The sequence below is a fragment of the Hoplias malabaricus genome, chromosome 7 (assembly GCF_029633855.1).
Source record: "Hoplias malabaricus isolate fHopMal1 chromosome 7, fHopMal1.hap1, whole genome shotgun sequence".
Taxonomy (NCBI): domain Eukaryota; kingdom Metazoa; phylum Chordata; class Actinopteri; order Characiformes; family Erythrinidae; genus Hoplias; species Hoplias malabaricus.
The window spans coordinates 37,819,134-37,846,796 of NC_089806.1; the positions used below are offsets into that span (position 1 = coordinate 37,819,134).

The following is a 27,663-nucleotide window of genomic DNA, read 5'->3' on the forward strand; positions in this document are numbered from 1 at the left end:
AGGGTGAATGGAAGTAGGACTTCAGACTGAGTGCATGCACTTCCTTCATCTCACTCTCCATCTGTCACTCAAGGTACTCATCTGCTACAGCCAAACCTCCCCCGCTAAACTCCATCTTTATTTTTTGTGTGTGGAGAAACTTAAATGCAGTGCAAAGTGACAATAATGGCAAAAGTGTGTCACAAAATTACAGCATATAATCACTAATTGAACCATTAGATAAACCACAACATTATAAAAAGTTTTTTTTTCCCCCTACACTCACTGTACATTCTCTCAGCTACACTGCCCATGTAGGAGCACTGTGTAATCCTACGATTACAGAATGTAGTCCATCTGTTCTCCTGCCTACGTTGTTTGCCCTTTTTCACTTTGATCTTCAATGGTCAAGATGATGGAATATTCTCAGCCCTCTCCTGATACTCACATGGTGGTGTTATTTTAGTGTGTGCTGCACTGGTACGAGTGGAGGTGTGTTGATTAGTACATTTCCATCCAACTCTTTATTCCCGTGGTTCTCACCTGGGAGGGTGCGCTGGAGGACAGTCCTCCGCTGAGCTCCCCAATGCGAGCTGCCGCCGTGGGGTTTGAGGAGCTGATGAGCACAGGACCACTGATCTCCATGGAGTGCCTCTGCGGGGGCGGGGCTAGACACGGCTTGTGGGACATGGTTAGGGAGGTAAAGGAGTGACGCTTCTTGCTGTTCTTCTTCTCGCCTGCAGTCTTCTGTGTGCCATTGGCCTGAGGGCCTGAGGCAGAGGAAGACGGCCCTTCACCCAAGTCCCCGCCGCCGTCTGGCACCTTGTCCAGCTCAATAAGCTGCCGTGCTGCTGTGTTAAACTGGGGGGAAAAAAGCAATTAAAGGGGGTTGAGAGAGAGGGAGAGGGAGAGAGAGACAGAAAGAGAGGTTAACTCTCAGAAGTCATTGTTACGTGGAGCTCACTGAAACGAGCACAGAAAAGCTGGATTTTAAATCTTCAGTGAATACCATGTTTATCTTTGTTAGCAGAAAAAGAAAGGGATATTTACATAGTTACATTTAAATAGTACACCAAAATATATAGTGACTCATCTACAGATTACAAAGACAAAGAGTGAACTGCTTCTTTTTTTTTTTTTAAACCCATTCTCAAAACGCAAAGATGAAGGAAAAGAATAGATAAAAGAATGAGAGGATCAGAAGCAAGACAGGAAGCAGAGGAGTGGGAGGAAAGAGCGACAGAGAATCAGCCATATATTACTGTCACTCATAAGCAACTCTGGTGAATAGTAGAAAGAACAGAAATAGAGAGAAATGGGGGAGAAAAAGAATGTGTGAATAAAAAGGAGAGAGGCAGCCTGGTGGTACAATAAGAGGGAGTGATGAAACCCTTTAGCATTTGTGAAAGAGACGGAGAGAGAAGCTACAAACTGGTGTATGGGACGTGATCTGCAAGGTAAAATAATAAAACTGTAGGTGAGAGCCATTTTCATGTGAAACAGAAATCAAAGGAATAGGAAAATAAAAGCTTCAGGTAATGACAGAACCTTTTTACTACCACTCACACGCACACACCCTCAGGCAAACAGCTCAACACCCACACTCAAAAGCAGCCTATCAGAAGGCACAGACATGTAGCACCTTGAGCTCAGTTGAGTTCACCTGTAGGTCTCGGTGTAGATACAAGCTCACTGGAGCTAAACTGGGTCATGTTTATTGATGTAAAGATACTTGAACAAACTGGAGCCTTCAGTGCGTTAAGCACATGGTGGTGACCCTGGGCTAATTTGTGTCCACTGGCATTTTAATATTATTTTTACTTTAAAGTATAACAGAATAGGACCAGTTCGGGATCATTTGGATTGTAAAAACAGAAAAAAAATGAATTCAAGCAGCTTCTAAGTCCATTTCTTGAAGGTGTTTAAAAAAGAAGAAGAAAAAAAAACCCACTAAATAAAAACCACAGTTATTCAAACTACATCCCCTTTAATAATACGCACGATGACAATTAAATAAATAAATAAAATAAAATGCACTGAACACTTGAGTACGTGTCTATTCTGATGTCACTGTATTTGAACACCACGATCTCAAAAGGCACTTGTTTATGGAAAGCTCCTGCCATGTGAAAATAGCTCTGGCTTTTACAAGCCCTTAACATTACCCCCTGTTCCTCTTTCTTGTTTTCTGTGCGTGTGTATGTGTGTGAGATCGAAAAATGCTACTAAAAAACCTCCTCCTGGGAGCGCAAGTACGACAGCAGCTATTTTGGAGTGTTTTGATGGTTATTTTCAGGCTCGGGTTAGAGATGCTTTGATGAAAAAAAATAGTGTGAAGTTGCTCGTGTCTAGAAAAGAGACTAATGATTCTGTTCAGATTGTGTTCTTAGTGATCGCATGTAACAAGAACAAAAATGGTGGCAAAGCCTGTGTATATTAAGACTATAGGTTAGAGCTTCATCCACATTCTTAGTCTAAGGATGTAAGCATTGTCTTATGTGTGACAAGAGAATTTGTATTAGTGCCTATGAGGGACTTTCCACTGTATATGGCCGGCTAATTTCACCAACTTGTGCCATACATGGGGGAAAAGAGGAGAACGAAGGTATAAATGCATTCATTCATTCACATTTGTGTATGAGAGAGGGGACAGAAAGCTATGAGGTCATGTCTCAGCTCCAATAAAAGCCTCAGCAGCTGTTTGCTCAAAGCCCCTCCTGGGACAGTGCGTCACTTATTAACAAACTGATGGTGATTTTGTAAAAGGCTGACGTTCATCTCTTTTCATGGAACCATTTTTCGAGTGCTCGCTGATTCATGAGCTTAAAAAGCATCACTGTGAAGACAGAGATTTTGAGAAAGTGGCTGAATAATTGGATGTGTTTACAGTGACTGTAGTAGATGAAGGAGACATGCTTCTGAACTGAAAAAAAGAGCAAACTGAAGAGTCAAGCACCTCTACGAAAAAAAAAACCCTCAAATGAAAATAAATAAATAAACCAAGTAAAAATAAAGAAAACACAGGACAAGCTACGAATTTATTTATTAATTGTATACTCCTCGATAATAGTGTATGTATATATGGCAATGTATCTCACCTCTACGTATGAGATGGGGAAGATGCCAATCTTATCTCCCAGCATCCCCTCAGCCCAGTTCTGGTCCACTCGCCGAATCACCGTCAGAATGTCATCCTGCACAGAGGAGGAAAAGGAAAGAGACAACAGAGAAAGGCCTCATTACCGGACAAATAGGCATTCCAACTGTTGAATAGAATGTCTTACCATGTCAAACAATTTCAATACTACATTTTAAGAAAATCTGTAGCTTAAAAAAATAAAAAAAGGCCTTTAATAAGCAGTGTTTATATTGTCACATTCTTAAAAAACCAAAAACACAAAAACAACATCTGTTTATGCCAATTGTTTTTGTTTACTACATCATTTGAACACAGCAGCTGTCCTTCACATTGTATGAGAATTTTATGATGAATGGACCAATAGAAATGATCCAGATTTACTTAGAATCTTTCACTGGAAGTTAACGTTGTTCTCTCCTCCTACAGAGTAACTATTTTGGAGATACATGTTTTAATTTGGGCAGTGACAATAAATGAACAAAATTAACATTTAAAATGTTATGTTTTTATTGTGACAGCACCCTTCATGTACCTCTATGCAATGAAATCTAAGCCTAAATCAAATCTCTAGTAATCTATCTGTAACCCCTTTATGTAATGCTTTTAATGCTTTTAGCAGCATTAAATGCGTTGGACATCTGGTTCCTATCACCACTGCTGTGAACAATTCTGACTTGCATTTCTCTAGAATGGCGCGTTTGTAATATCTGACTGATGTCTACATTTCAATGCTGCATTTAAGCAGAAACTTTACAAAACCCCTGGAACCTTAAAAAAACAAAACAAAACAAAACAAAAAAAAATACATAGATACGTACACACTACTGACTTGTGTATGTTATTCTTCAGGAGCGTATCACCAGCCCCACCTTTAAAAAGCTTAGAGCACATGTTCATGCATGTTTGTGGCACAGTGTTTAGGTGGGTTCTACAAGAGCAGACTCACCTTTGAAAAAGGAAGGCAGTCCTTATCCGCCTCCTTGTCTTTCAGTTCAAAGTCATACAGGGCCTTGCATTGGGGGGGTGGCTGTGGCAGCGGCTTTATCACCTGCACAAAGCTGGCAGGAAAAAAGCCGTGGACCCCGCCTACCTCTCCGTGGTACCAGTTCTCATCCACCTGCCGGCGCAGGATGATGATGTCACCTTTGCTGAACTTAAGATCGCCAGGTTCCTTGCCATCATAGTTGTATAAGGCCTTGGCACAGGGGAGCTGAGGAACTCCCTGAGAGAGAGAGAGAGGGAGAGAGAGAGAGAGAGAGACAGAGAGACAGAGAGAGAGACAGAGACAGAGAGAGAGACAGAGACAGAGAGAGAGACAGAGAGAGAGACAGAGAGAGACAGAGAGAGAGAGAGAGAGAGAGAGAGAGAGAGAGAGAGAGAGAGACAGAGAGAGAGAGAGACAGAGAGAGAGTTTAGGCCACTTTCTTTGTAAAAGCAAGATTCATGGATAATGCAACATCAGCACTCAAAAGCACATTCATTTTTCATAAGTTCAGGACAGATCAGGAGATGCTGTGAAAAACAGTAGGTGGTATGCTAGGTGATATTTGGGAAAATCATTAAATCAATATTTCAAGGGCTGCCACTGAATATTCTGCTATTCTAAAACAATAGGGTGTAACAGAATATAGCACTCTTAGAGGACATCAATATAAATAGATATTTAAGATATTCAGACAATTCTCAAATATTCAGAATTTTTTTTATTATTTTGAGATTTGGATATTCATTTTTTTATATAAATGTGGCTCCTGATAAAGACAACACTCCACTCATGTTCAGGCTCTATAACAGAATAAAAAAATGAATAAATATAAAATAAAAATGCACACCCCAGCAGTCCATTAATATTCAGCCTTGTCAACATAAAAGTCTTGAACGAAACACACAAATAGCCTAACATGCCACAACAACCAACTTACAATGATACGTGGTGAAGATACAGTTCATTTTGTCAGCTTTATACACGGAATAAGAGCACCTCTGGTTAACTTAAATATACTTTATGCCCTTAGCGGCACAGCGTATGCACGAGCGGCAGAACATGGATTTTAAAGAGGACATTAGACGCTGATTTTCTGAACAATCCCATCCCTATCCCAAGGTTTTTCTATAAATCCTTGATAAACCCTTTACCAAATTTCAACACAAGAACCATGACAGAAATCTACAGACGTTATCAATACTCTTTCCTTATCCAAGAAGCAGTGGGAATAATCTCTTCCTCATGCTACAACACACAAAAACCCATATTTAATGTCAGTGCGTCTGCTACACTGACAGCGTTGATTTGTCTCTCTGACTGCTCGTGTTGGGCTGCCTTTCTGCTCCGCCTGTGTTGCTTTACTCACTGACTAGCCCCTTGTCTGGCAGCCCCAGAATATGCTGGGGTTTGCCCATGGACCCACAATACTGTGGGGCAATGCCCATTTATCAGTGTGTGAAGAGCTTTATGGTGCAGACCCAGTCGTCTGGAACCAGTCAAAGCTCCATTCAACAGTGACAAAGATCCACTGGCAGGAGGGAGGGAGGGGGCTGTGGATGTAGTGCTGCCTGATTCAATGAACCCCTTTCAGGCAGGATGTCCAAGAGAGTCCCCCACCCCAAGAAGTGACAAACCAAACCCCACCATGAGCTTCCTCCTCTACGATTCACAGCCAGAGCTGGGAGCAGAATCACAAACACAACAGATGAGGAACGAAAGAGAGAGAGAGAGAGACAGAGAGGGTAGGGATGGGGAGAGGGAGACCAGAGAGTAGATAGCAAGAGCAAGAAATAACAGATGGAGGCTTGGAAAACCAAAACATCTGCACTGCATCACTACAGCTGGGCTTTACAAGTCTTAAAAGCAGTCAAACAAGGACATGCAACTAAAATATTTTACCCACAGTTAACTAGCACCTGGCCAAGAATTTATACTGCTAACAACAGTTCTTCCAGTTGCATGCGCATCACTTCCACAAGTTTTGAAGCCATTTGTGGAACCGCAAGGTCTTTGATAACAAACTCCAAGCCCACGGTCCAGTGCCCATCTTCAATCCCACAGTGTTTCTCATTTTCTTTTCCTCTTTCACAGTCTTCTCTTGCTCTTTTCCTCTCCCCTCTGTGGGCCTCTCACAGAGCCAGCTGTCAGCAGATTTACAGACTTTCCAACTTTTGCCAGAGAGGGAGGTCTTGTGTGGAGGAAACATCGATTGAAAGGAGGAAAGCAAGAGTCTTTACCGTATGTGCACGCATTTCTGTTTTGATCTTCTATACTGACATAACTACTGGTCCTCCTTTCTAAGGTACTGCTTCAATGGTCACCACGTTTACAGAATATGCCTCTACATATTTTCTATTCTCTATGTATTTATGATAATAAATATGCAATCAAAATACACAAATAGTTTTCCAGTCACACATTTTTGACCTTGTTAATGTAAATGCTGTTACTGCCAATCTCACTGCAGGATGATTTCTGAGATCTTCTTACACTCAACAGAGGCAATATTGCTTAGAGACTATCACCAATGACTGACAGGCATTATTTTGCAAACAGTCGATAATATAATCTAACAGTTAATTGAAGAAGGCATGATGGATGAGCCTTGTTGAAAAACAAAGCACTGCATTTAGCTCCTTAACTGACAATAGATTAGGATAGAGGACAAATGCACATCATACTACCATGGCTAGTAGCTGATTATTATGCAGCTCCCAGGTCAGGTGACATCAAGAACAGCATTTAAATATCCACATATAGCCAGGATATTTATATAGCCAAGATACAGCCAGCCACAATTGGTGGCTCAACAACAGTGGATATTCACTGTTTCTCTAAATCAAATCTGTACAAGATTATGGAATAGCTGAACTGCTCTTCCCTCTGGGTATTCGGTCACAGTCTTCCTCACCTGTGTTGAGTCTCGGTTTTGGGCTGGTCTGTCCGAGCCCGGCTGTACTAAGTAAAAGGAAGAGCTGAGATAATGCACCCTGACTGGTGCTCTCTCTTGTATTATTAGACCTGCACTCTGGGCTGAACTCTTTCTGGGGAGTTATATCTCACCACAGTCTGTCACTGGCTGACAGGTTCAGGTGCCTATTCCAGCACTAATGAGGCCTGGGTAATGAGAAACTAATGAGTTCTTGCCCGGTCTCAGGAAATGAATCAAAATAAAGGCTATGCTAGCACATACATGCTGAATAAGCAACGTAAATGTGAGGCACCATAAACAATTCATGCCTTATGAAAAACAGAAATTCGTCTCTGCATAAAAGCTCGTGGACTGATACTGCGCACTCAAACTGAAAACTACAGTTTGCATACATGTAGATTTTATGTAATAAAGTGTATAGAAACTGAAGTGTTCTGTTAAACACAAAAGCTTATTATTAAAACATACATCTAAACACAGCTGTCATAGCACACAAACAATGCAATACAACGTTTACTGTTATTTTTGTTCCACAATACAGAGCTTGTCAGATTCACATTTAGGACCACGGAAGCGATAACTTAAATTACAAATCTACATGTGAAGAACATTGTAACATCCAGCATGTGTGTCAAGCAAACACAATTGGATCTTGTTTTTATTTTAAAGTGACCATTACCTTCTGGGTGAAGTCAGTGCAAGAGGAGAATTTATAAATAGGTTCAAGCACTCCTGCAAACGGCAGAATCCAGTATTCTCTACAACAACAGTACAGCCGCAAATCGAAAGCTATAAACATTTCTATGGAGCGAGTTATTTGTTTCGCCATTTCAGAATCAGCACTTAGCAACTGCTGCTTCAATCAGTGAGATAGGCTAAGTCAATTACCTTTTTTTCCCCCAGTCCTGCTGAATCAAGAGCAGTGCTTTTCTGAGGATGCACATTAAGAGAAAAAGAGTATATAAAATAAAGAGATTCTCTCAATAAAAAGCACAACTCTCATTATCACAAGCTCTAAACAAAGCTAACGGAATCATCTCTGCTTATTAAGCTTCTGATACCCACTATACTGAAGTACTCTGAAGATGTGTCAGTTTAATGATGTTTAAAGTCTTTATTTTCCCCTCAATATCCCATAATATCCCACAACACAGACATCATTGTGAAATGCAAGAGTCACAACACCTGTGATTTGTCTCCATCTCAAGATCTCTGTCCTGCTGTTCACCTTGGGTCAGTACGAACCCATCAGGTGTTGTGTACTCCATCAGAGCTGTTTTAATTTGTTTGGGGGGGGGGCTAATGAAATTAGTGCTGGGAGAATGGCCTGGCACACAGCACGGAGAATCAACTTGTCAACATGATGTCAACAATCAAACAGCATTGTACAAATGAGGGCGCTTGCACAAACAGATCTACACAGAAAATTAAGGTCAGTATTTCTACACGCTCAGAACAAGCAACTGGCTCTAATATTCCGCTAGCATTAATTGGGGTGCACACTAAACCACATGTGACATCCCAAAGGCTGGAAACGATTAGCATATTCAAGTCAGGTTAATGTCCATCTCTCACAGAATATATTGTCTTTGTTGTGAGGGCAGAGACACTGGATCTCACAAATTAAGCAATCGTAATCACACCATTATAAGGCAAGCTTGTGAAGAATATTAATTTGCAGGGCTCTCAAATGTTTTAATTCAGAGGGACAAATATTGGCTGCAGAATTACTGCTTTAAACAATATAACTCGTCTAAACATGCTGACACGTGGTCTCTGATGCTAAAATGTTACCATACAACTGCCATCTCGGCTAGTGTTTAATAATATATAATATTGGAATAATATATACTATGTGCAAATTATGTTTGTGTGTAGTTAATTAGGTGGTGATGTTGTTTGTCTATAATGAATTGCAGTCATTTAATTCTTCTGAATACATGCAATAGAAGCACTGCTTGTTTTTTGGTTCTGCTTGATCTCTCAATGGCTGATGTCTGAATTGCTCATTCAGTTACTAAACTGTCCATCTCACACAATCAGGGTTAAAATCATGCAGTTACACCTGGCCTAAAAGCACACTAATCCAAACAGTATATATCATCTAACTGAATCCAGTGGGGAGGCTGAATTGAGCAGCAAGTTGGCTGCTGGTAAATGCTGAATCTCAGCATTTGTTTTTACAGGCAAAAAAGGCGCCCCCGTTTTTACAGGTAGCCCTTTGTTCTAAATATCCCTGTAGTCTATTGGTCCTTATTAGGTGCCATTATTAAGGGTGTGGAGATAGCTAGACAGAAGACTGTCTTAAACCCTGACCACTTAAACCCCTCAGGAGGTTCATGCCTGAGATTTACAGTCTCTCTCTCTCTCTCTCTCTCACACACACACACAAAACCAAGAAAGACGTAAGTAAGCAGCTCTCCAGGGCTTCAACAGCACACAGAGTTACACATTTCTTTCTCTGCTTTACCACGATTTACTGATCTCTGCACCAAATGGAGGTCATGTGCTCTTGTTGACATGAGTCTTGGTCAACGGGGTTGGAGGAGGGTGGCCATCTTGTTTTGATTACATCCCCATTAGCTGAAATGGGCTCCTAATGGCCTTGTTTACAACTAGTAGGCAGTAAGCCGCCCTGTATCCATACACTCCAGTCTCCTCTGGTCCATGCCTCTGTGGTGCCTGCATCATTGGTTCTGTCCTACTCCCTTCCTGAGAGCAATTATTCTGCAATAAGCTTCTCTACTCATGCACCACCTCAATTTATCTAATGCTCACTTTCCTAGTAGTCAGTTATATAATAATTGAGCTATCCTCAATCCACCAGTAGCCACCTGCTATAAATGTTGAGTAAGCTTTACATTACTTTGGTAAAAAATAAATAAATAAATAAATAATAACATTCACCTTAGTGTTTGGGCTTGCAGTTTAGATTTAGTACACAGCTGTTTGTTCATGGTTTTTAAAAGCTATGCTACAAAGCTGGACTGTGTTGTTCGTGCTCATCATAGCCAGATCAAAAATATGCCACCATACAAACAAAAAACCCTCTAAACATAATATATCCCTTACAAATGAGTGGTTTTAAATAATGGCCTTGTTAACTGATCTCTATTAATTTTATTAGGTTGAAAGAGGGTTGTGGCAGCATTAAATAAAGCTTTTTCAATTTCACAACAGTCGCTGCAAATCAACTGATCTGCGGGTTGGCCTATTGTGGTCTGGACATTTATATCAGATTATTAAATTCCATACAGAATAAGACAAAAGATATCAATTTAATTGCCTCCATGTTTAAAGGGGACATATTGTGAAGAAAAAAATAAGCGCCTTTTCTCTGCATTTTCACATTAATTTGTGTATCTCCCGCCTACTACCAGCGCACCCTGTGAATTTGTTTGTTATAAGTCTGTTCACAAATGAGCCATACTGATTTTGTTCTGCATTTTATCTAAATCCCTCTTGTCTGAATCTCTCCAATCACAGTGTTGGAGCCACGTTTATATGAGAGCATACAGACCAGGCTGACACAGCAAAACAAACAGAACGAGCATGGAGAAATAAGAGTACTTATTAAATATGGGGGGGAATAAAAGATAACTAAATAAAAATTAAGGAACAAAAGAACAAATCAAAAATTATTAAAGACCAGAGTCTCTCCTCCTCACTCCTGGGCACCTCATGCTGAATTCAGCCGTGGCTCATTTAAAGGAACAGGCGCTGAAAACCAGCCGTTCCGAACAGGACTGTTCAGACAGAGTGAGAACACAGCTGTGTTGTTTGATCCCTGCGATATTCTCCCAAAGCATGTCACAGATATTTTATTAAGACCCCAAGGAACCTGTAAATGTGTGGAAAAGTGGTAACACGTCCCTTTTAAGTCTAAATTGTTCCAATCGCTGATTGGCTATCTTGTTTTCAAGCTGTAACCAATTAGTAGCTCCCAACAGACCAAGCTCTGCATCTAGAGCAAAAATAAACAAACCTGACTCTCTGCAGCTCTCTAAAAAGCAGTTTGTATTTGCATACATTTATTTGAATGCATTTGTCATAAATCAAAATAAAAAGATGTTGATTTAACATTCTTTCCATGTAAATATATGATTCTTAAAACTAACAAATGTGTAAAATCACAGTGAAACTGTGATAAATCTGAGATAATTCCAATGAACTCAAATCTAGTAATTACGCCACCATTCTGACAGGCCTATATGTGAGAGCGGTATGCATAATTTAATATGCATGAAAAATGGTGGTCATTAGAAAGGCTTTACTCTAGCAATGAGGGGTCATCATAAAGGTGGTAACTTTCCATTGGAGACAGGTGAGCCTAACAAGCCAGAACAGAAGCCAAGGGATGACAAGGTCACCGCATAGCTAGCTAGAGAACTATCAGAGCTAATCAGTGCGCAGAGCAAGACTTCCTGTCTTTTCTGGCCGTCTCAGCGAAACAAAGCTCTAATCATTATCCCACCACTTGTGGGGTCACCTGTCTTCTCTTCACCTCTGACCTTTATGGTGGAACGATGGGAGGCTTCTGCTCCCTCTCGACACATCCTGACAAAAGTGAAACTTCAGGAGTTTTGGTTTCCATGGCAACTTTGCCACAAGAGTCTTCTACCTTTTTTTTCCTCCCTCTATCTATTCCTCTCTCGGGCTATTTATGGGACTTCATGCCAATCATGAATGCAGTGAAGCACTGAAAACAAGGGTTGGGGGGGGCAGGGGGGGGTTGGTTTATGAGAGGGGCTTTAACGGTGAAAGGCTGGACAAAAATAGTCCATTTCTTTGTCCCTCCAGAGAAAAAAAAAAGAGAGGAAGTACAGACAAACATTACTTATGTTGAAAAGAATGAAACATAATTCATTAAAATTGTCCTTTTTTTCAAAAGAATGAGCACCCTAACAGCATTAATGGTTTGCAAATTGTCACAGGAAATAAATAAAGGAATAAAGAAACCAGGAAGCTGTTTCCAATCTTACTTTAGCATCTTTGCCAAGCTTTTACAGCAAGCTAAATTTATCTCAGAACATAAAGACACACAAAAACTGAAATATGAAAGTGAAGCTAAATATGGAACTGCTTAGAATCGGAATAGAGAAAAAAGGACAATCTATGAAAAAAGGTGACAGAATGAACACACACACACACACACACACACACACACACACACACTTACTTATCTGGAGACCAGATGTGTGTCTGGACCAGGATCACACATGAACCTGATCCCAGCAGCTCTCTCTAGTTCTACCTCCTCATTTTTCTATTTTTTCCTCTCTACTCTCCTCATCCCTCTGTCATTAGCTCCATATCCTCTGGAATCACCTCAGTCACAGAGGTTAACCTAAGACCAGGGCAATGACCACACAAACAACAACAAATCCAAACATACTGCTGGCTTGCTGTATGTGCGTGTTAAAGTGTGTCTGTAGATGTGAACGTCATGTTTTAACAATGCATTTTCTAAACACTGTAAAAACACTACATAATTGGTGTTTGTTGGGGGTGTGATTCCTGTAGTGTATCCTCTGTGGTATTATTACCACCTCCCAACACACTCAGACATACACACACTCCACAGCAGTCATTAAGACACACCTGTTCTACAGTCATCGGCCACTGACCTCCATAAATTCCCTTCTCTGCATGTGCCCAGCCTTCAAGCATTAAACTACAATTTGCAGACACATGGGAATCACAGTCATTTAGCCTGATTGAGACAAGCTGCCTGGGACTGGCGTGCAAGGTCTTGTGGGAGTCCAAGTCCTTGAGTGCGATCAAAGCTGCCTAGGCCTAAAATGTGTGGACAAATGAACCATGAGGTGGCCATGTGTAGAACTAGAAAACTGGGAGACAAGAAAAGCAGAGTGAAGCTTCATTTTGAGGGAAAACACAGCTTTTCATTGAGTGATACATTAACCATATGGAAAAGCAGAGGCGGGGGCATTTTGTAAGCTACAGATTAGTCATCAAAAACAGAGTGTTCAAGCAGGAAGGGGGTCTGCAGTTTATGGGAGAATTATAGAACAGTGCAAGAACCCATGTGGTATTCATAAAGTGAAAAGGCTGTGTGAGAGGAGTCCTTGTGTGTGCAAGAGAGAGAGAGAGAGAAAGAGAGAGAGAGAACGAGTTGCACATTTTGGAGAACAGTCTGGAAAAGTCAAGTGAAAGTAAGGCAAGTAAGAGAGCACTACACTGAAGCAAGTATCCCATTAGACTTCATGGAATTAATGTGTCCCCTCATCGAGGCTTTTTGACTGTTCTTGGCTGCAAAATGGCAGCAGGTGTGTACAGCAGTACATTAAAAACTGTATATACGTGTGTGTGTGCCTTCGTGCATGCCTGTCTGATTGACTAAATTTCTCTGTGTAATTGTTAAAAAAAAAAAAGAAGTGTGTGACTACATGACCTCATTCACATGGCAAAGACAAGTTGTGGGTGGGCTGTGGATCACAGGCCGCTTGGCTGAGCACAGTAGAGTCAGTAAAGCATAACTTTTTGTCTAGCCAACACACACACACACACACAGGAAAAAAATAAGTGGGGGAAAAGACAGCAAAAAAAGACTGCTTAGAAGCCAGACATAAAGCAAGGCAGTAAAAGAGTCAAAAAAGACAAAAAGATGCATCTCTCCATCTGTTCTCTCAAAGCTACCCTAAATATCCACAGTCTGTGTCAAATATTTTCATAATAAAAAAATGTAATAGAGTCTTTGTCGACAGTTTGTTGCAGCAAAAACCTCCAATCCCTTAAAAAGACTTTGCATTTAATGTTGGAACATTTTTCGAAAGAAGTGACTGCATTTAGCCACAAGAGAATAAGTGAGGTGTTGAGATTGGATGACTAGTTTGGGATCAAACACACCATTTCATGCCAAGGCTCTCCATCACTTCAGAGAAGACAGAACCCTCCAGATTTAATTGAGTTTAACTGAAAATAACAGCTAAAAACTATCTCGAATACCATTTTGAGGTCGTCTGAGCTTTGGTCGTTATATTCTGTGAATATTTGGGGAGTGTGGTGTTGTATACTTTTGTCATTAACAAAATCCGCTTCCGACCCTGCTTTAATATCCCTCTCTCCAGGTTGCACTGTGGTTCACAGCATGGCTTTGCTCGCTAACCTGATAACTAGCTAACAAAGACTTATGTTGTTGAGCCTTAATACGGGTAGAGTTGTGAGAACACCATTTTTACTGCTGGAGCCCGAATATGGTGGAGCGTTGCCTTTATTGATAACCACATATCCAAAAAACTGAATATCCGAATGTCAAAATTAGAAACCAAATACATACCCAACAAACGAATTTCTGAATACCCGAATACTATCGGGGCCAACCCTATTGTTCAGAAGATCAGCACTTATCGCCCACTTTAAAATTAAGGCTGTACTGCGGCTCCCAGCATGGCTCCGCTCGCTGAGTCGTTCGCCAAGTCACGCATACACTGTGCCACTAAGGGCACAGAGTTTGCACGAGTAAACCAGAGCTTCGTGGAGGTGTTCTAATTTGAGGTGTATTGATGACAAAATGAACTGTAGCTTTGCCGTGCTTCACTGTAAGTAGGTTGCTGTAGCATGTTTTTGGCTTCATTCAATATAAAATTTTCTGCTTATACCCAATGCTCATCCCTGGAATCAGGTCGGCACCACCTCTAGTTCAGCTCATGCTCGAATTTCATTTCCAAGTTTCTCTCTTCTCATCTATTCCGTCTATTCAGTCCTGCAGGAGGCTCACACTCTTTGCTGCGCTTTAACTTCCCCCTTAGTTTCACTCCAATCTCCTCTACTGCATTTTCATGACTGTTCCTTTCACTCTTTTCCCTCAGCTGCATCCCACATCTCACATCTTCCGCTCTCCATCTGCACTTCTCTCCTCCCTCTTCTGCTTTTCCTCCCCTCTGCTAGTCATTCTCTTCTGCTCTGCCCTGTCACACTATCCATCACATATTCAGAGGCACACACAAACCGCTGAGAGAACAAGAGTGATGGGGAAACAGGGGAAAAAAATACAGAGAGAGAGAGAGAGAGAGAGAGAGAGAGAGAAATAAGGCGAGACATGCTATTTTCCTTCTCTTTGAAATAGCCCACAGTTAGACCAACGACATGTTTTGTCCTCCCTCTCACCCATTTTACACGTTTAGTCTCTCTCAGCTACTACTCATGCTCCAGCACCCCTCCCTCATTCTACCATCCCTCAAGGACAAACTCTCTCCAACACTCATTCGCACACTGAAAGCTTGCTGCACATTTGAGATGACATCAAGAAGAAAAAAAGGGGGAATGTCAATGGGCCGAAAGAAGGTTCAAATTTTTTTAGTAAAACAAGAAAAGACCAATATTGTTTAAGATGAACAACAAAACAGTGTTGGATGCCTGCAGCCAAACTCAATGAAACTAACATATGGGGCTCCGGCTTTTTACTTTTCGTAATTTGCTCTTTTTAGCGCGGCACTGTGGTGCAGCAGGAAGTGTCGCAGTCACACAGCTCCAAGGACCTTGAGGTTGCAGGTTCGAGTCCCGCAACTGTTGAAACCAGCAATCGGGTGACTGTCTGTGAGGAGTCTGGTGTGTTCTCCCTGTGTCTGCGTTGGTTTCCACCGGGTGATTGTCTGTGAGGAGTGTGGTGTGTTCTCTCTGTGTCTGTGTGGGTTTCCTCCGGGTGACTGTCTGTGAGGAGTGTGGTGTGTTCTCTCTGTGTCCGCGTGGGCTTCCTCCAGGTGCTCCAGTTTCCTCCCATGGTTCTAAAACACACGTTGGTAGGTGGATTGGTGACTCAAAAGTGTCCGTAGGTGTGAGTGACAGTGAATGTGTGTGCTGGAAAAATATTCCATCTACTTAACACTTTATAATGTGGATTTGAAGTTGATCAGAATTTGTCTAACATATATTGTGTTGCATTTTTATGCAGGGATTTAAAAAAAAAAAAAGTAGCTGTCATATTTCAGTTCTGGGATTTTTTTTTTTACACATTTTTATGATTGATTGAAGTGAGCTGTAATATGGGAATAAATATTGCCTTGGGAGGACTGGCATCTGACTTCAGTACAGAGAACAGTCAGAAGAGGAATACAGGATATGCTACTGTCTGTTAGCAAAAACATGCAAGCATATGTGTGTTTATTGTGCAGTGTACATAAATATTTCCCATATTAATTTCCCACTTCAGCAATTAAAGGAAGGAATAGAGAGACAAAGAGAGTGAAAGAGAGAGAGAGAGAGAGAGAGAGAGATAAAAAAAAACAGAGAGAGAGAAAGTTGGAAAGAGAGCGAGAGACCAAACCAAATGTCACACCAAACTGTCAAAAACTTTCACTCTCCAGCTGGTCACTGGGTACACAGTGCACCCAGAATGCACTGCTCAAAAACACATTGTGGGAGTCTGAAAAACAACTCAATATTTCCAATAAACCAGCAGCTCATAAATTTTATGTCAACAAAAAAGTGGGTTATTGCAATCAATCGAATTAACTCTACTCCTCCATTGTTCTGGGCCTGTATTTCATTTCAGCAGCATTTATAGTTAGCCAGCTTTAAACTCAGATTGAGCTAATCCATTTTTCTCTCACAAAGATAGAGCACCATACTGGGATAGTTATACTGCACATCTAGGGTTAATTTTCCATTTAAACCTCTCTGACCCAGTCAGGGGTGGTGGAGCATTATCAATGACAGCGGGAACAATGAATTTCCCTCCACACTGCTTTACTTGATTATTTCATCATCATGGAGACCATCGTTAGTGTGAATTTGGTTCAGCGTGGGCATATAATGTGGGAGTGATGGCCATACACAAAGACGGATTCAAATGTGCACTTTAAGATTTAAAAAAATAAATAAATAAATAAAAATCACATAATGCTTGCCCAGCTTAAATCTGACTTAAGTCTCATTCGGACGGAATTAGTATTACGTGGGGAGCTGGGGTAATGTAATTTTTCCACAAGATGTCAGTCATGTTTATGGTGGATTCACACTGGATGAGATGGGAGGGGCTACTGGATTCATGCACTGCCGACACACAGTGTGGATCAGGCACAGTAGAACTACTGAAGTTTTTAGACTGTCACTACTGTTCTGAGATCAGCCCTCCCACCAAAAACATACAGCCCTCAACGACTTTATCTTCTAGTCCTTCAACAACAAATATTTAAGCAACTATTAAATCAAAGTGTAATCTCACAGTTGCTTGGTACCTGCTTAATCAGAAAAGCTCAATGAGCAATTTAATTTAAAAGACTAGTTTTCTAAGGCTAGCTGGCTAGCAAGAAGTTAGCTTACCAAGGCTAGCCTAGGTAAGCTACTTATATTTTTTTGCCTCAATGGGTTTCTGTAACAAAGAATTAATACTTTGTATTTGTTTAACATTTTGAAGACCATTAGCTCTAGTGTTTTTACACTGTCATTTTATTTAACAGAAAAATGCCACATGCATCAACTATGACATCAAAGGTGTCAAAGTTATTATTTGTATTGTTATGCCTTTTGTTGACCAAAAAAAAGAAGAAAAAATGTATATTGGTGATAGTGTATGATACTTCCTTTAAATTATCTAATATTTCTTATTAATTCCAAAAAAATCCCATAAATTCCCTAAGTTCCAGTAATTTATTTTCCACCCCTTTGAAACCCTATACTCTGCTTTAGTTGGGAATCTCTTTTGATGTATATCAGTGCTACCAAAGATTTATTTTACTTCAAATTTTAGGTGACATTCACACATTACTCTCAACTACAACTAGCCTCTATCGCATATCAAGGTGCTTTTTTGACAGACATCAAAAATGTAAAGCCCTGTGAATATCAACATCTGCCAATCCATGGTGTCCATCACTTTATTCACATATCTCTTTACTACCAGTCACTTCAAGCACACTCAACTGATTATTGTCATCACACAAATGCATCTGATTGGACATTTACATTCACATGTGAGAAGACTAGTGTTCACCTAAAGTGAAGCAAAGAAACAATCACTACATCATCTGAAAAACAGTGTTTAGTTTCTAGAGGAACTTCATGCACACAAAAGGAAAGGCCCAACACAAAGATTACCATGGTAACCAGCAGAAAGTCTATTATTATGGGATTGAGAGAGAAATGGGGTAGTAGTGTTTGGCTGGAGGGTGGAGAGCAGGAATGACAGTGTAATGAGGTTAACAAGGTTAGCCGTACACACTTTATCAGGAACAGCACAAACACGCACACACCCTTAACCCTCACACATTATACTGCCTAAACAGGACCTGTGCCAGAGGTTAGAACATTATCTAGGAGTCTGGGAGTGTGGATCGATAGACGCTGTGTTTGTGGTTCCTATTTGTGTGAGTGTGTCTAAATGTGTCAGTAAGTCTGAGGTACAGTCTGTCATTGCAAGTGAGGGTCTGAAAAGGACACCCAGAGAGCCAGGATGTCACACCACCTCTCTCACACACACACACACACACACACACACACACACACACACACTTGCAAAGGCCTGATTAGCACCATTTCAGAGCTTGCTCCTGAAGCCTTGGGGCCACCCACAGTGTTGCCTCTCTAATCCAGTTCATAATGTTACAGTTACACAGCCATCACGTATAATCACACTTAATCACGACAGAGAGAGAGACAGTAAGAGCAAAAATGTCACTCTGAGGACAAATGCAGATTAAAAAGGGATTGAGGGCCCCCCAGGGACCTAAAGCAAAACTTCACAGATTGTCAGCCTATAAAAACAAATGCTGGGATGTCTGACCGCAAACAGAACACCATCCACTGTACACTAATTCATCATACAATATTCTGCTCCACTTCATTTTCAGTGAAGAGTAGTGATTTAAAAAATTCACAACAGACTGTGGGATGGGGAGCTTCGTGAGACAGGAAAAGTTGAGCTTTTACTTTATGCAAATGATGCATGGCAATTGACCAGCACCCAGCAGAAGCAACTTTCCAATGTCTATACTCAACGAGGACGGACCCTACAAAGCTCCCTACGGTTGAAATCTCTTGAATTAAGATATGGTGATATCTGAAGCTGTCTACATAGCTGTGTAGCTCATTCAGAGCATTTTATTTAACGCACGTTTGAAAATTTAGTCTTTTTTATGCGGCAATCAACAAATTTCTATTTATATATGTATGTCATTGGATGGCATTATCAACAGACAACAAAACAAAAGGGATATTTGAGTTATAAATCTACTGCATTTTACCAGAAATATTTCATTTAAGAAACAAGTGGACTGAGAACAAACGGGGAAAAAAAATAAATAAATAAAAAAAAATTCCTGAATTACATGCATTCCCTTCAACTAGCCAGGCTCTGGAACACAGAGATTCTCACTGGACACGTACCTACCACACTGGAGAAGACTTCTAAACAGCAGAGAGAAAGGCAGAATAAAAAAAAAAGGAAAAGCTTGTTTGAGGGAAAGAGAAAGAAAGCTTCCCACAGAAAATCAGAGAAATGTCAGCCCTTTTCATGAAGACCTTTGGTTTTAAAGGAAATATGTTGCGTGCACATACTTTAAAAGCAGAAATTTCCTCAGTGTCCTCCATGCTTAAAACAAAACAGACGTGCTTGCAAACAGAATGTAAACACTGTGACCAAGAAAAAAAAAACAAAAAAAAACCCTCCAGAAGTGGGCTAGCAGGGACAGGGAGAACACACACACACACACACATACACACACACACCCTCTCTTCCTTTCAGAGTGATGATACTAGGGTCACAGGTGAAAAGAAAAAAAATGCCCACCAATCACCACAAAGTATGGGGGTGGAGGTCCAACAATAAACATGTCACTCAACCAATCAAAACACAGGGGTCAAGAGTCGAGCTCCTGAATCTGAGCCAGCTAACTCTACCTTAGGAGTGAAACAAGGAACTTAATCTGATATAACTAAGCGTTCAGCAGAGGTGCAATGCATTATTTGGTTTACCGCAATCTCGTAAACAAAAGAACTTGAGACTTAACTTGAGTGTGTGATAAGAAACAAAGAACAACATACTTTTAATACAATCATATAAACTGCTAACCTTACATTGTTTAAATGAACTGCATATATGGAAACACACCACAAACCAAGAGAAGGTGACAGTACTATTTACAGTAATATGAGCTTCAGGAGCCCATTTGTGCTCAAGACATCACCAGGGATACCTCCCGCAGTCTTCCACAGACAGACGTTTAGGGAAATTTGGAGCTGTCACTCTATTGAAATCAGAAGCTTTCCTTGATCAGGTCTATCTTTATTAACATTATTTTCATCTTACAGTTAAGTTACTGCAATATTAGAAGGGTTATATTTGACAAATCAGAGTCCAATCTCAAAAAACACACTTTAAATTTTAATCAATATTTAGTATAATCTATAAGCCTCGACAACCGTCACGCTTCAGGGAGTTTGAGTACCTGGGCAATCACAGGTGTGAGAGGTCTGTCGCAATATAACAAGAAAGAAAAACATGCAAAACACAAACAACCCTGCCAAGAAAAGCTCAGGTGCAGCAAGCACAAACCACCCATGAGATAGACAGAAACATACACACACAGGTGAATAATGACTAGAGGAGACTCAGCTGTGTTAGGAGGCATATGGCACAAGTGTAGACCTGCAAAGTAAGCGTGTGTGTGTGTGTGTGAGAGAGAGGGCATTCTGTAGCAGGTGCTGTTATCATCAGACCAAATCTTCATGGTAGAACACACATCCAAGACACTTTATAAAAAAAAAAAAAACATGCCCAACTATAATTAAGTCTTTCTTTCAAGATCATCCTTTAAGTTTAAGGTAAAAGGAAACACACACACCACAACAGAAACACACACACACACAACGAGACAGAGTTTCACCCACACCCTTTCCCTCAGGCACAATGTTCTGAAATAAAAAGTCTGTAGTCAAGGCTTCAGGAGTATCACCTGATTGACTCTTTTGATGCTTTCCTCCAAAATTATGCGACCTCTGGCTACATGCGACCTCACCCTTGCCAAAACACTCTGAAAATTCCCAACCAGCACTTGCATACATCCATATATAGGTCCTCAGAATGATTATCATGGCCCGAATTTTTCCTTAATATATAAGTATATATATAGTTATCCAACATAATAATAGCCTAAAAAGTAAGGAGATTTGTGTTTGGTAGATTATTTCTCTGTTGTAACAATGCTTCTTGGCAATAAATCTTACACCGTTGGTAAGTCTGTTAATTCCCCTTTTAATTGGTGCCACATTTGTAAGGAACATGCATTTGCGGGATGAGCAGCAGAGCTGAGTATGTGGGTTGTGCCAAATCCTCTCTGTCAATGCCAAACAGCTTATTTTGTGTGATGGTGTGGGGCGGCATCTCCCTCACTGGAAAAACGAGGCTCGTCATCATTGAAGGCAATCTCAATGCAGAGCGATATCAATATATAATTCTGCAACCAGATATTCTCTATCCTCCAAGATAACAATGCGTGCCCCTACAGAGTGAGATTTATCAGAGACTACCTCCGGAATTTGGGAGTGGAGAGGATGGAATGGCTTGCCACGTCCTGACCTCAACCCGATGGAAAAGTGGGATCAGCTTGGACGTGCTGCTCGTGCCAGAGTGACCAACACACCCACGTTAGCTGCCTTACAACAAATGCTGGTTGAAGAATGGGATACCATCCCACAGCAGGTGGGAGGTGCCAGGCTGTTGTGGCTGTGTTTGGTTCTTCCATACACTACTGAGGCCCCTGTTTGTAAAAATGTCTTGTTTCTTCAAACTTCAAACATCCAGTCCAGCAAACACCAAATGAGTCAATGGCAGAATAAGCTGTTTGGCATTGGTAGAGAGGATTTGGCGAATTTTTCATGGGCGCAACCCACATACTCAGCTCTGCTTCTCATCCCACAAATGCATGTTTCTTGCAAATGTGGCACCATTTAAAAGGGAAATTAACAGGCTTTCCAACGGTAAAAGATTTATAGGCAAGAAGAATTGTTAGAACAAATAAATAATTTCACAAATACACAGTAAAGCAGCTGATTGGGCTGTGGATGTAGTCAGGATGCAGAGCTGAGTTACAACGAAGAGTTAGTAAACTCAAATCCTATTACACAATCAAATTTGCTAACACTACTCACCCAAGCATGGGACAATATAACTGAAAGTCTAAAAAAAGAAAAACGGAGGACGTCATAAAAACTTAAATAAAAATGGGGCTGCTCCTCTCTCTCTCACACACACACACACTCACCTCCACTGGGAAACATTTTTTCAACTAAAATGTTGTTCTGCAAAAAGCTGAGAGGGCAAAGAGAAAATGGCGATGAGGCAGGGACAGGGCAAGTAAATGGTATAGAGGATTAAACAAGTACTGAAAAGACAATGAGGAAATGGAGAAAGAGTCAAGGACAAGAAGGGCAATGCCCAAGGTGAAAATGTCAGAACAACCAAAATTCAAGAAAAATAAGAGACGGCCTGTTTAAGGTCTTGTGTGCATGCATGTGTGTGTGTGTGTGTGTGTGTGTGTGTGTGTGGGCTTGCCTGCAGGACTCTAGTCTTAATTAGGGGTGTTGTGACACAGGCTCAGGTCAGCCAGAGGTTGCTGCGGCAGAAATTGTGTCATCAAAAAGAGCCTGGGTGAATCAGTGAGGCCTGACGGGCCACAAGAGCCAGCACCGGAGATGTTTATGCACAGGGACTAGGAGTGGGTGACACTGAATACACACGATCCAAAAAAAGCAGATATTTTCATGAATCATAATGTCTACCACAACATTTCAGCACTATGAGTAAGCCCATAGCATCACAACAGATTTGATTCTTAATATTAGGTCTGTGACTTACAATAATTTGACTGAAGGAAAAAATCCATTTTGTTGCACACTTTACTAATGAGGCCAGAGCAGGTATGCAGGAGGAAGGCAGGAGGAGTATGATATGACCTGCTGCACTGAGTAATTGGCTGGTGCTTGCTGTTTGCAAACTCTAGTGTTAAGACAATACACTAGCATTAGATTTACACAATGTTGTCACTGTATCTAAGATTATGATTTAATATTGCACTGTTATGCTCTGTCCTCTAAGACTACATCCTATTAAGCACAGCTACTATCCTAACTTACCTCTCTATTATTTGGAAATAGATAAAAACAGAATTTTTTTGTTCTTTTTCTTTCTTTTAAAACCAAACAAACAACAAAACACTGAATCCTTACAAATTCACATCTAAATTGTGCCCAAGATCCAGAGCCCAATTAAACACAAAAGTGTAAAAAAAAAAAGGTATTCATTGAGATTCATGTTTTTCTTTGGACAGCAACAAAATAATTAGTAGTAGAGCCTACAACAACCATGTTTCTATAAAATCCAGCCAAAAATTCTTAGTTTTGTTCAAAGAATTACTTGCTTGTATCTCTTTCTTTCTTTCTCACACACACACACACACACACACACACACACACGGGAAGAGAAGAAAGGCTTCACACATCAAAGCAAGAGGAATGACAAGCTTTAGAGCTGTGAGCTTCTGGGGTTTGGGGACACTCATCTCACGACACTGAACAAAACACGGCCACTGATGGACAACAGCTCTGAACTGCCCTCTCTCCCTCTCCCTGTATGTGTGTGTAAGTGCATGCTTGGGAATGAGGGAGGCCTTTTAAAAAGGACGAGGGCCATCCCTTGGGGAGCGATGGAAGATGGCAAATCTGTGAAAAGAAGTAGAGAATATTCTGACGGATGAGGGGCAGTGAAATGCAAGCAGGGGGTGCAAAAAGTGACTAGAGCTCTAATAAGATCAGAAAACTGACCAAGAAATGAGCAAAATGGAATATACTTCCTTTATTTGTTTTTATTATTCACTTGTAAGGGCTTTAGGTAACTGTGTGCCACTGTTTTTGTCCCGTTTGACCAGAATACAGTGTCCATTATTAACTCTACTATACAGACTGAGGAGCATCTTTAAATATTGTTTTTTTCAACCTGTTTAGCAGAGCAGTGTGGCAATGCCAAAGAGAAACCTGCTTAAAACAGAAGAATAAAAACCTAGCTAAAGGTTTTGAACATTATTCTAGATTTTATTTATTAATTTATTTAGCACCTATAGCTAATGAATTTAGATCAATTATTTTTGTTAAAAATAACACTAACACATATAATGACTGTATTTAATTAGCCTAGATGCTACTGTTACTGTCATGTTATATCTAACAAGATATATCTGTTCCTTCTTTAACAGGGAAGACTATCTGTGCTTGGAAGTCTTTGACACATCTTATCTGTATAGTAAGGATTATCATGTGTTTTAAAACACTACCATGTCCTGATACAGAAGCTTTTAAACGAGACAGCAGATGCAAATGTAGATAATGAATGGTTTTGCATGCCTCAAAACCACGGTCAGCATGGTCTGTGTAATCTAAATCATCCAAATTGACTGCAGTTTTTCACAGATTAATGATGACTGCTCAGATTGTCGTTAGGAGGCTTAAACCTACTATAGGCCCAGACTTAAGATTGGCTTAAGATCGACACTTTTGAACTCTTCGGGTCCTGCCGACTTCAGCACCTGTTCTTCTGTACCACCCAGAGGCCTTTTAAACTTCCCTTTAACAGAGCACCAACACTCAGTGTATGTATGTGTGTGTGTGCGCGTGTGTCTCACTACGAGATAACACAGTGTAATGGTGTGAGCTAGCACTCCTCACCAACAGCTTCACTGGAAGCTCTAAAAATTCATTAAAACAGACATGATGCTGCTCTTGACTCACATGAAATATTAATAGCGCACTTCTTCTGGATGTCTCTGTGTGTGTGTGTGTGTGTGTGTGTGTGTGTGTCCCCGTGTGTTGAAAGGTTCAAAGAAAAATTCCCCTTTTCTCCCGCTTTGCTCCTGACACCACACGCTCCATGACCTTTCACCCCTAACCTCTGACCACTCCTGTTGTTCCTTTGTGGGCTTCATCTGTGTCGGATCAACTGACATGGCAGAGAATAAAGTGCCTTATTAACGGTTTACCAACACAATAACACCAGAGACCGCTTGGCTTTGCCGGCTGAGCAAATGAATACACAAAAATATATACAATACATCACAGTCCAAAGAAAAACTTACATCACCAAAATAGTACCTATACAGGCGCAAGAAAATACCATAATTGCTGAAAGTGCCTGGCTTTAAATTCCTTCTCACTACTGCTGCTAAATGCAGAAATGCTTAACACATTTTATGAAACCTTAGTGAGTTAGGGGAAAGGACAGTTGTGACCTTTCCACTAAAGCAACACATGCTGCTCATCACCTGTAACTGTGTTAAAAGTCATAGACCACTGACACACACACATATATATATATACAGAGAGACAGAGAGAGAGAGAGAGAGAGAGAGAGAGAGACTATAGAAATTGACCCAGGTCAAAGGTAGAGCTTGAGACTGTATTTATTTTCCCATGAAGTTGCTTTCAAGACAACTGACCAAAGTCAAAGTGTGCACAAGGCGCACGTGCAAGCACACACACACACAGGCGCGCGCACACACACACACACACACAGGCGCGCGCGCGCACACACACACACACACACACACACACACACACACACATAGCTGAAGTTAAAGGACTAGTTTTTTCTCACACCAACAAAAGGTGACTCCTGAGAAAAGTTTGATGAATCAGTCTCTTGCGCGGGAACACACACAGAGTTCTTTTAAAGCTTGTGAGCGTAAAATCCTCCTGCTGACTTGTTTCAGCTGAGTGTGGCTTTTCTAACTGCGACAAGTCACAGCGCCAGGCTGACATTTGGTCCTCGAGCCATTTCAGTTCCTGACACCTCAGTCTTTTGCTAGCGCTCTTCCCCATTCTACCCCTGCCTGCAACACCTATTCCTATTCCCTTCACGTCTGCCTCTCCCACCCATGCCTTCGAGTCATTCATGGGGCCGACAGCTGCGTGTGGAGGAACAGTCCATCGTGTGTGACATCTGCCTTGTTACCACTCCCTGTCAGCTGCACACTTAGCTAGGAACAATGCCTTGGATCTATACCAGTATCTGCAGCATACATTACTGATTTTAATTTAAGAGGTGTAAATAAACAAAAGGTAATTTGCTGAGGGTTAATGCTGTTTTGAAAGAACTGGTCTGTATACCTAAAATGTCTGGAAACCTGCTTTCTGTTTGGACGTTCCTTGTAGTGTAATTTGGTGGAGAGAGGAGTAACAGTACATATCATAAACTTAAAAGACACTGAACAATTGCATGAGGTTTAATGGCTGTTTTTAAACGGGGAACCACCAGTGCATTGTGTTTCTAATAAAGCTGTGGCTGCAGCCTCAGAAACGTGTGTGTTTTCAATAGGAAAGTCCTCAGGAGAGTCGACAGCTCTCTCAAACGCAGGCAAGGCTGACATCCTGGGTGAGGCTCTGATTCACTGGACCGATATAAAAGCTTTAATAGATTTAAGACAAACTCCAATCTGGAGACCTTGGTTTAAACCATGTTCAAGTTTTTGCCCATAAATGTACATGTGCTGCGAATTATAGTTAAGCGCATGACACAAAGGACACATTAGAACCATCGTCCAACTCTCTCTGAATGAGAGGCTGCAGCCTACACTTTGGAACGCAGCACCAGTCTTGAAATATTGTGAAACATTATGCATTTTGAAACCATCACAGTCGAATAGAATGGAATATTGTGATTTATCCTGACATACATTCTACCCCTAATTCGCTTAACTTAGAGTATATTCATATAAATGATGGTAGACAGACCACCGCGAACCTTTAGCTGTGCGTATTTCTCGTTTTGCAATGGAGCACCACTGAAAAAGCCAGCAGGTTCTCCTATGAGCCACAAACTGGCATCATGTTGGATAGAGAATCTGTACCCAGGAAGCACTGGCTCATTAACTTGGCAACTGAAATTTCATCTAATTACATGATACTGTGATATGTGGAAAATAACAGGATACAGAATATTAATACCGCCTAGCACTATGTTCGTCTGTCAGAAGATGCCTTCTCTGCACCATGCTGTTCTTTAGAAGGAGAGAGGGTGAGAAAGAGAGAGAGAGAAAAAAATGATGAATGATGGTGGTGGTTTGCAGGGGTACACAGGCAGAAGCTGAGAGCAGATGAAAAGCCAAGAGATCAAAGAACATGCTGGTACACATGAGCTCTAATGCTGTAATCTCTCTGGACTTGTCCAGCAGAACTTGACACTGTGCAGGCAGGTGAGAGCTCTTTAACCTATTACAGGTGCCTCCTTCCTTCAAAGGGAAAAGCTAAAATACAGCATTAATTTTTTCACTCATCAGAGCATGACGTTTTGAGTTAGGGTCTGATATCACTGATATCTGCTGCCACCTGAGTATATTAAGCAATGAACACCAAGCATCTGCGTATAAAGAAGACCCCAGAACATAGCTGAATTAAACGGGCAAAGAATCTCTCACAAAGAGGCCTGATACAAACAGGCCTCCAAAGACAGTAGGCTTTTTGCCACACGCTGATACACTCAAATTGATCTGAGGGGAAGAAAACAAGAGACTGGGAATTTTTAAAAGTGCCAGTGTGGTGCTGACTGTGCACGCAGAGAAGCATTTCGTCTCCTGTTGGAATAAAAGAACGGAGAACAATTTTTAATCCAGGTGAAACAGCAGAAAG

General features: G+C 41.0%; 1 protein-coding gene across 2 annotated transcripts in view; it reads right to left on the reverse strand.

Moving 5' to 3' along the window:
- The window catches only part of sh3rf1 (SH3 domain containing ring finger 1), a 49,156-nt gene that overhangs the window by 14,437 nt on the left and 7,056 nt on the right, over positions 1–27,663 (reverse strand). For both annotated transcript variants that reach the window (XM_066677207.1, XM_066677206.1), the window contains exons 3-5: positions 4,065–4,340; positions 3,078–3,173; positions 523–840 (exon numbers count right to left, since the gene is read on the reverse strand). In XM_066677207.1, the coding sequence (XP_066533304.1) occupies positions 523–840; positions 3,078–3,173; positions 4,065–4,340 (690 nt within the window). The remainder of the gene's footprint in view (positions 1–522; positions 841–3,077; positions 3,174–4,064; positions 4,341–27,663) is intronic.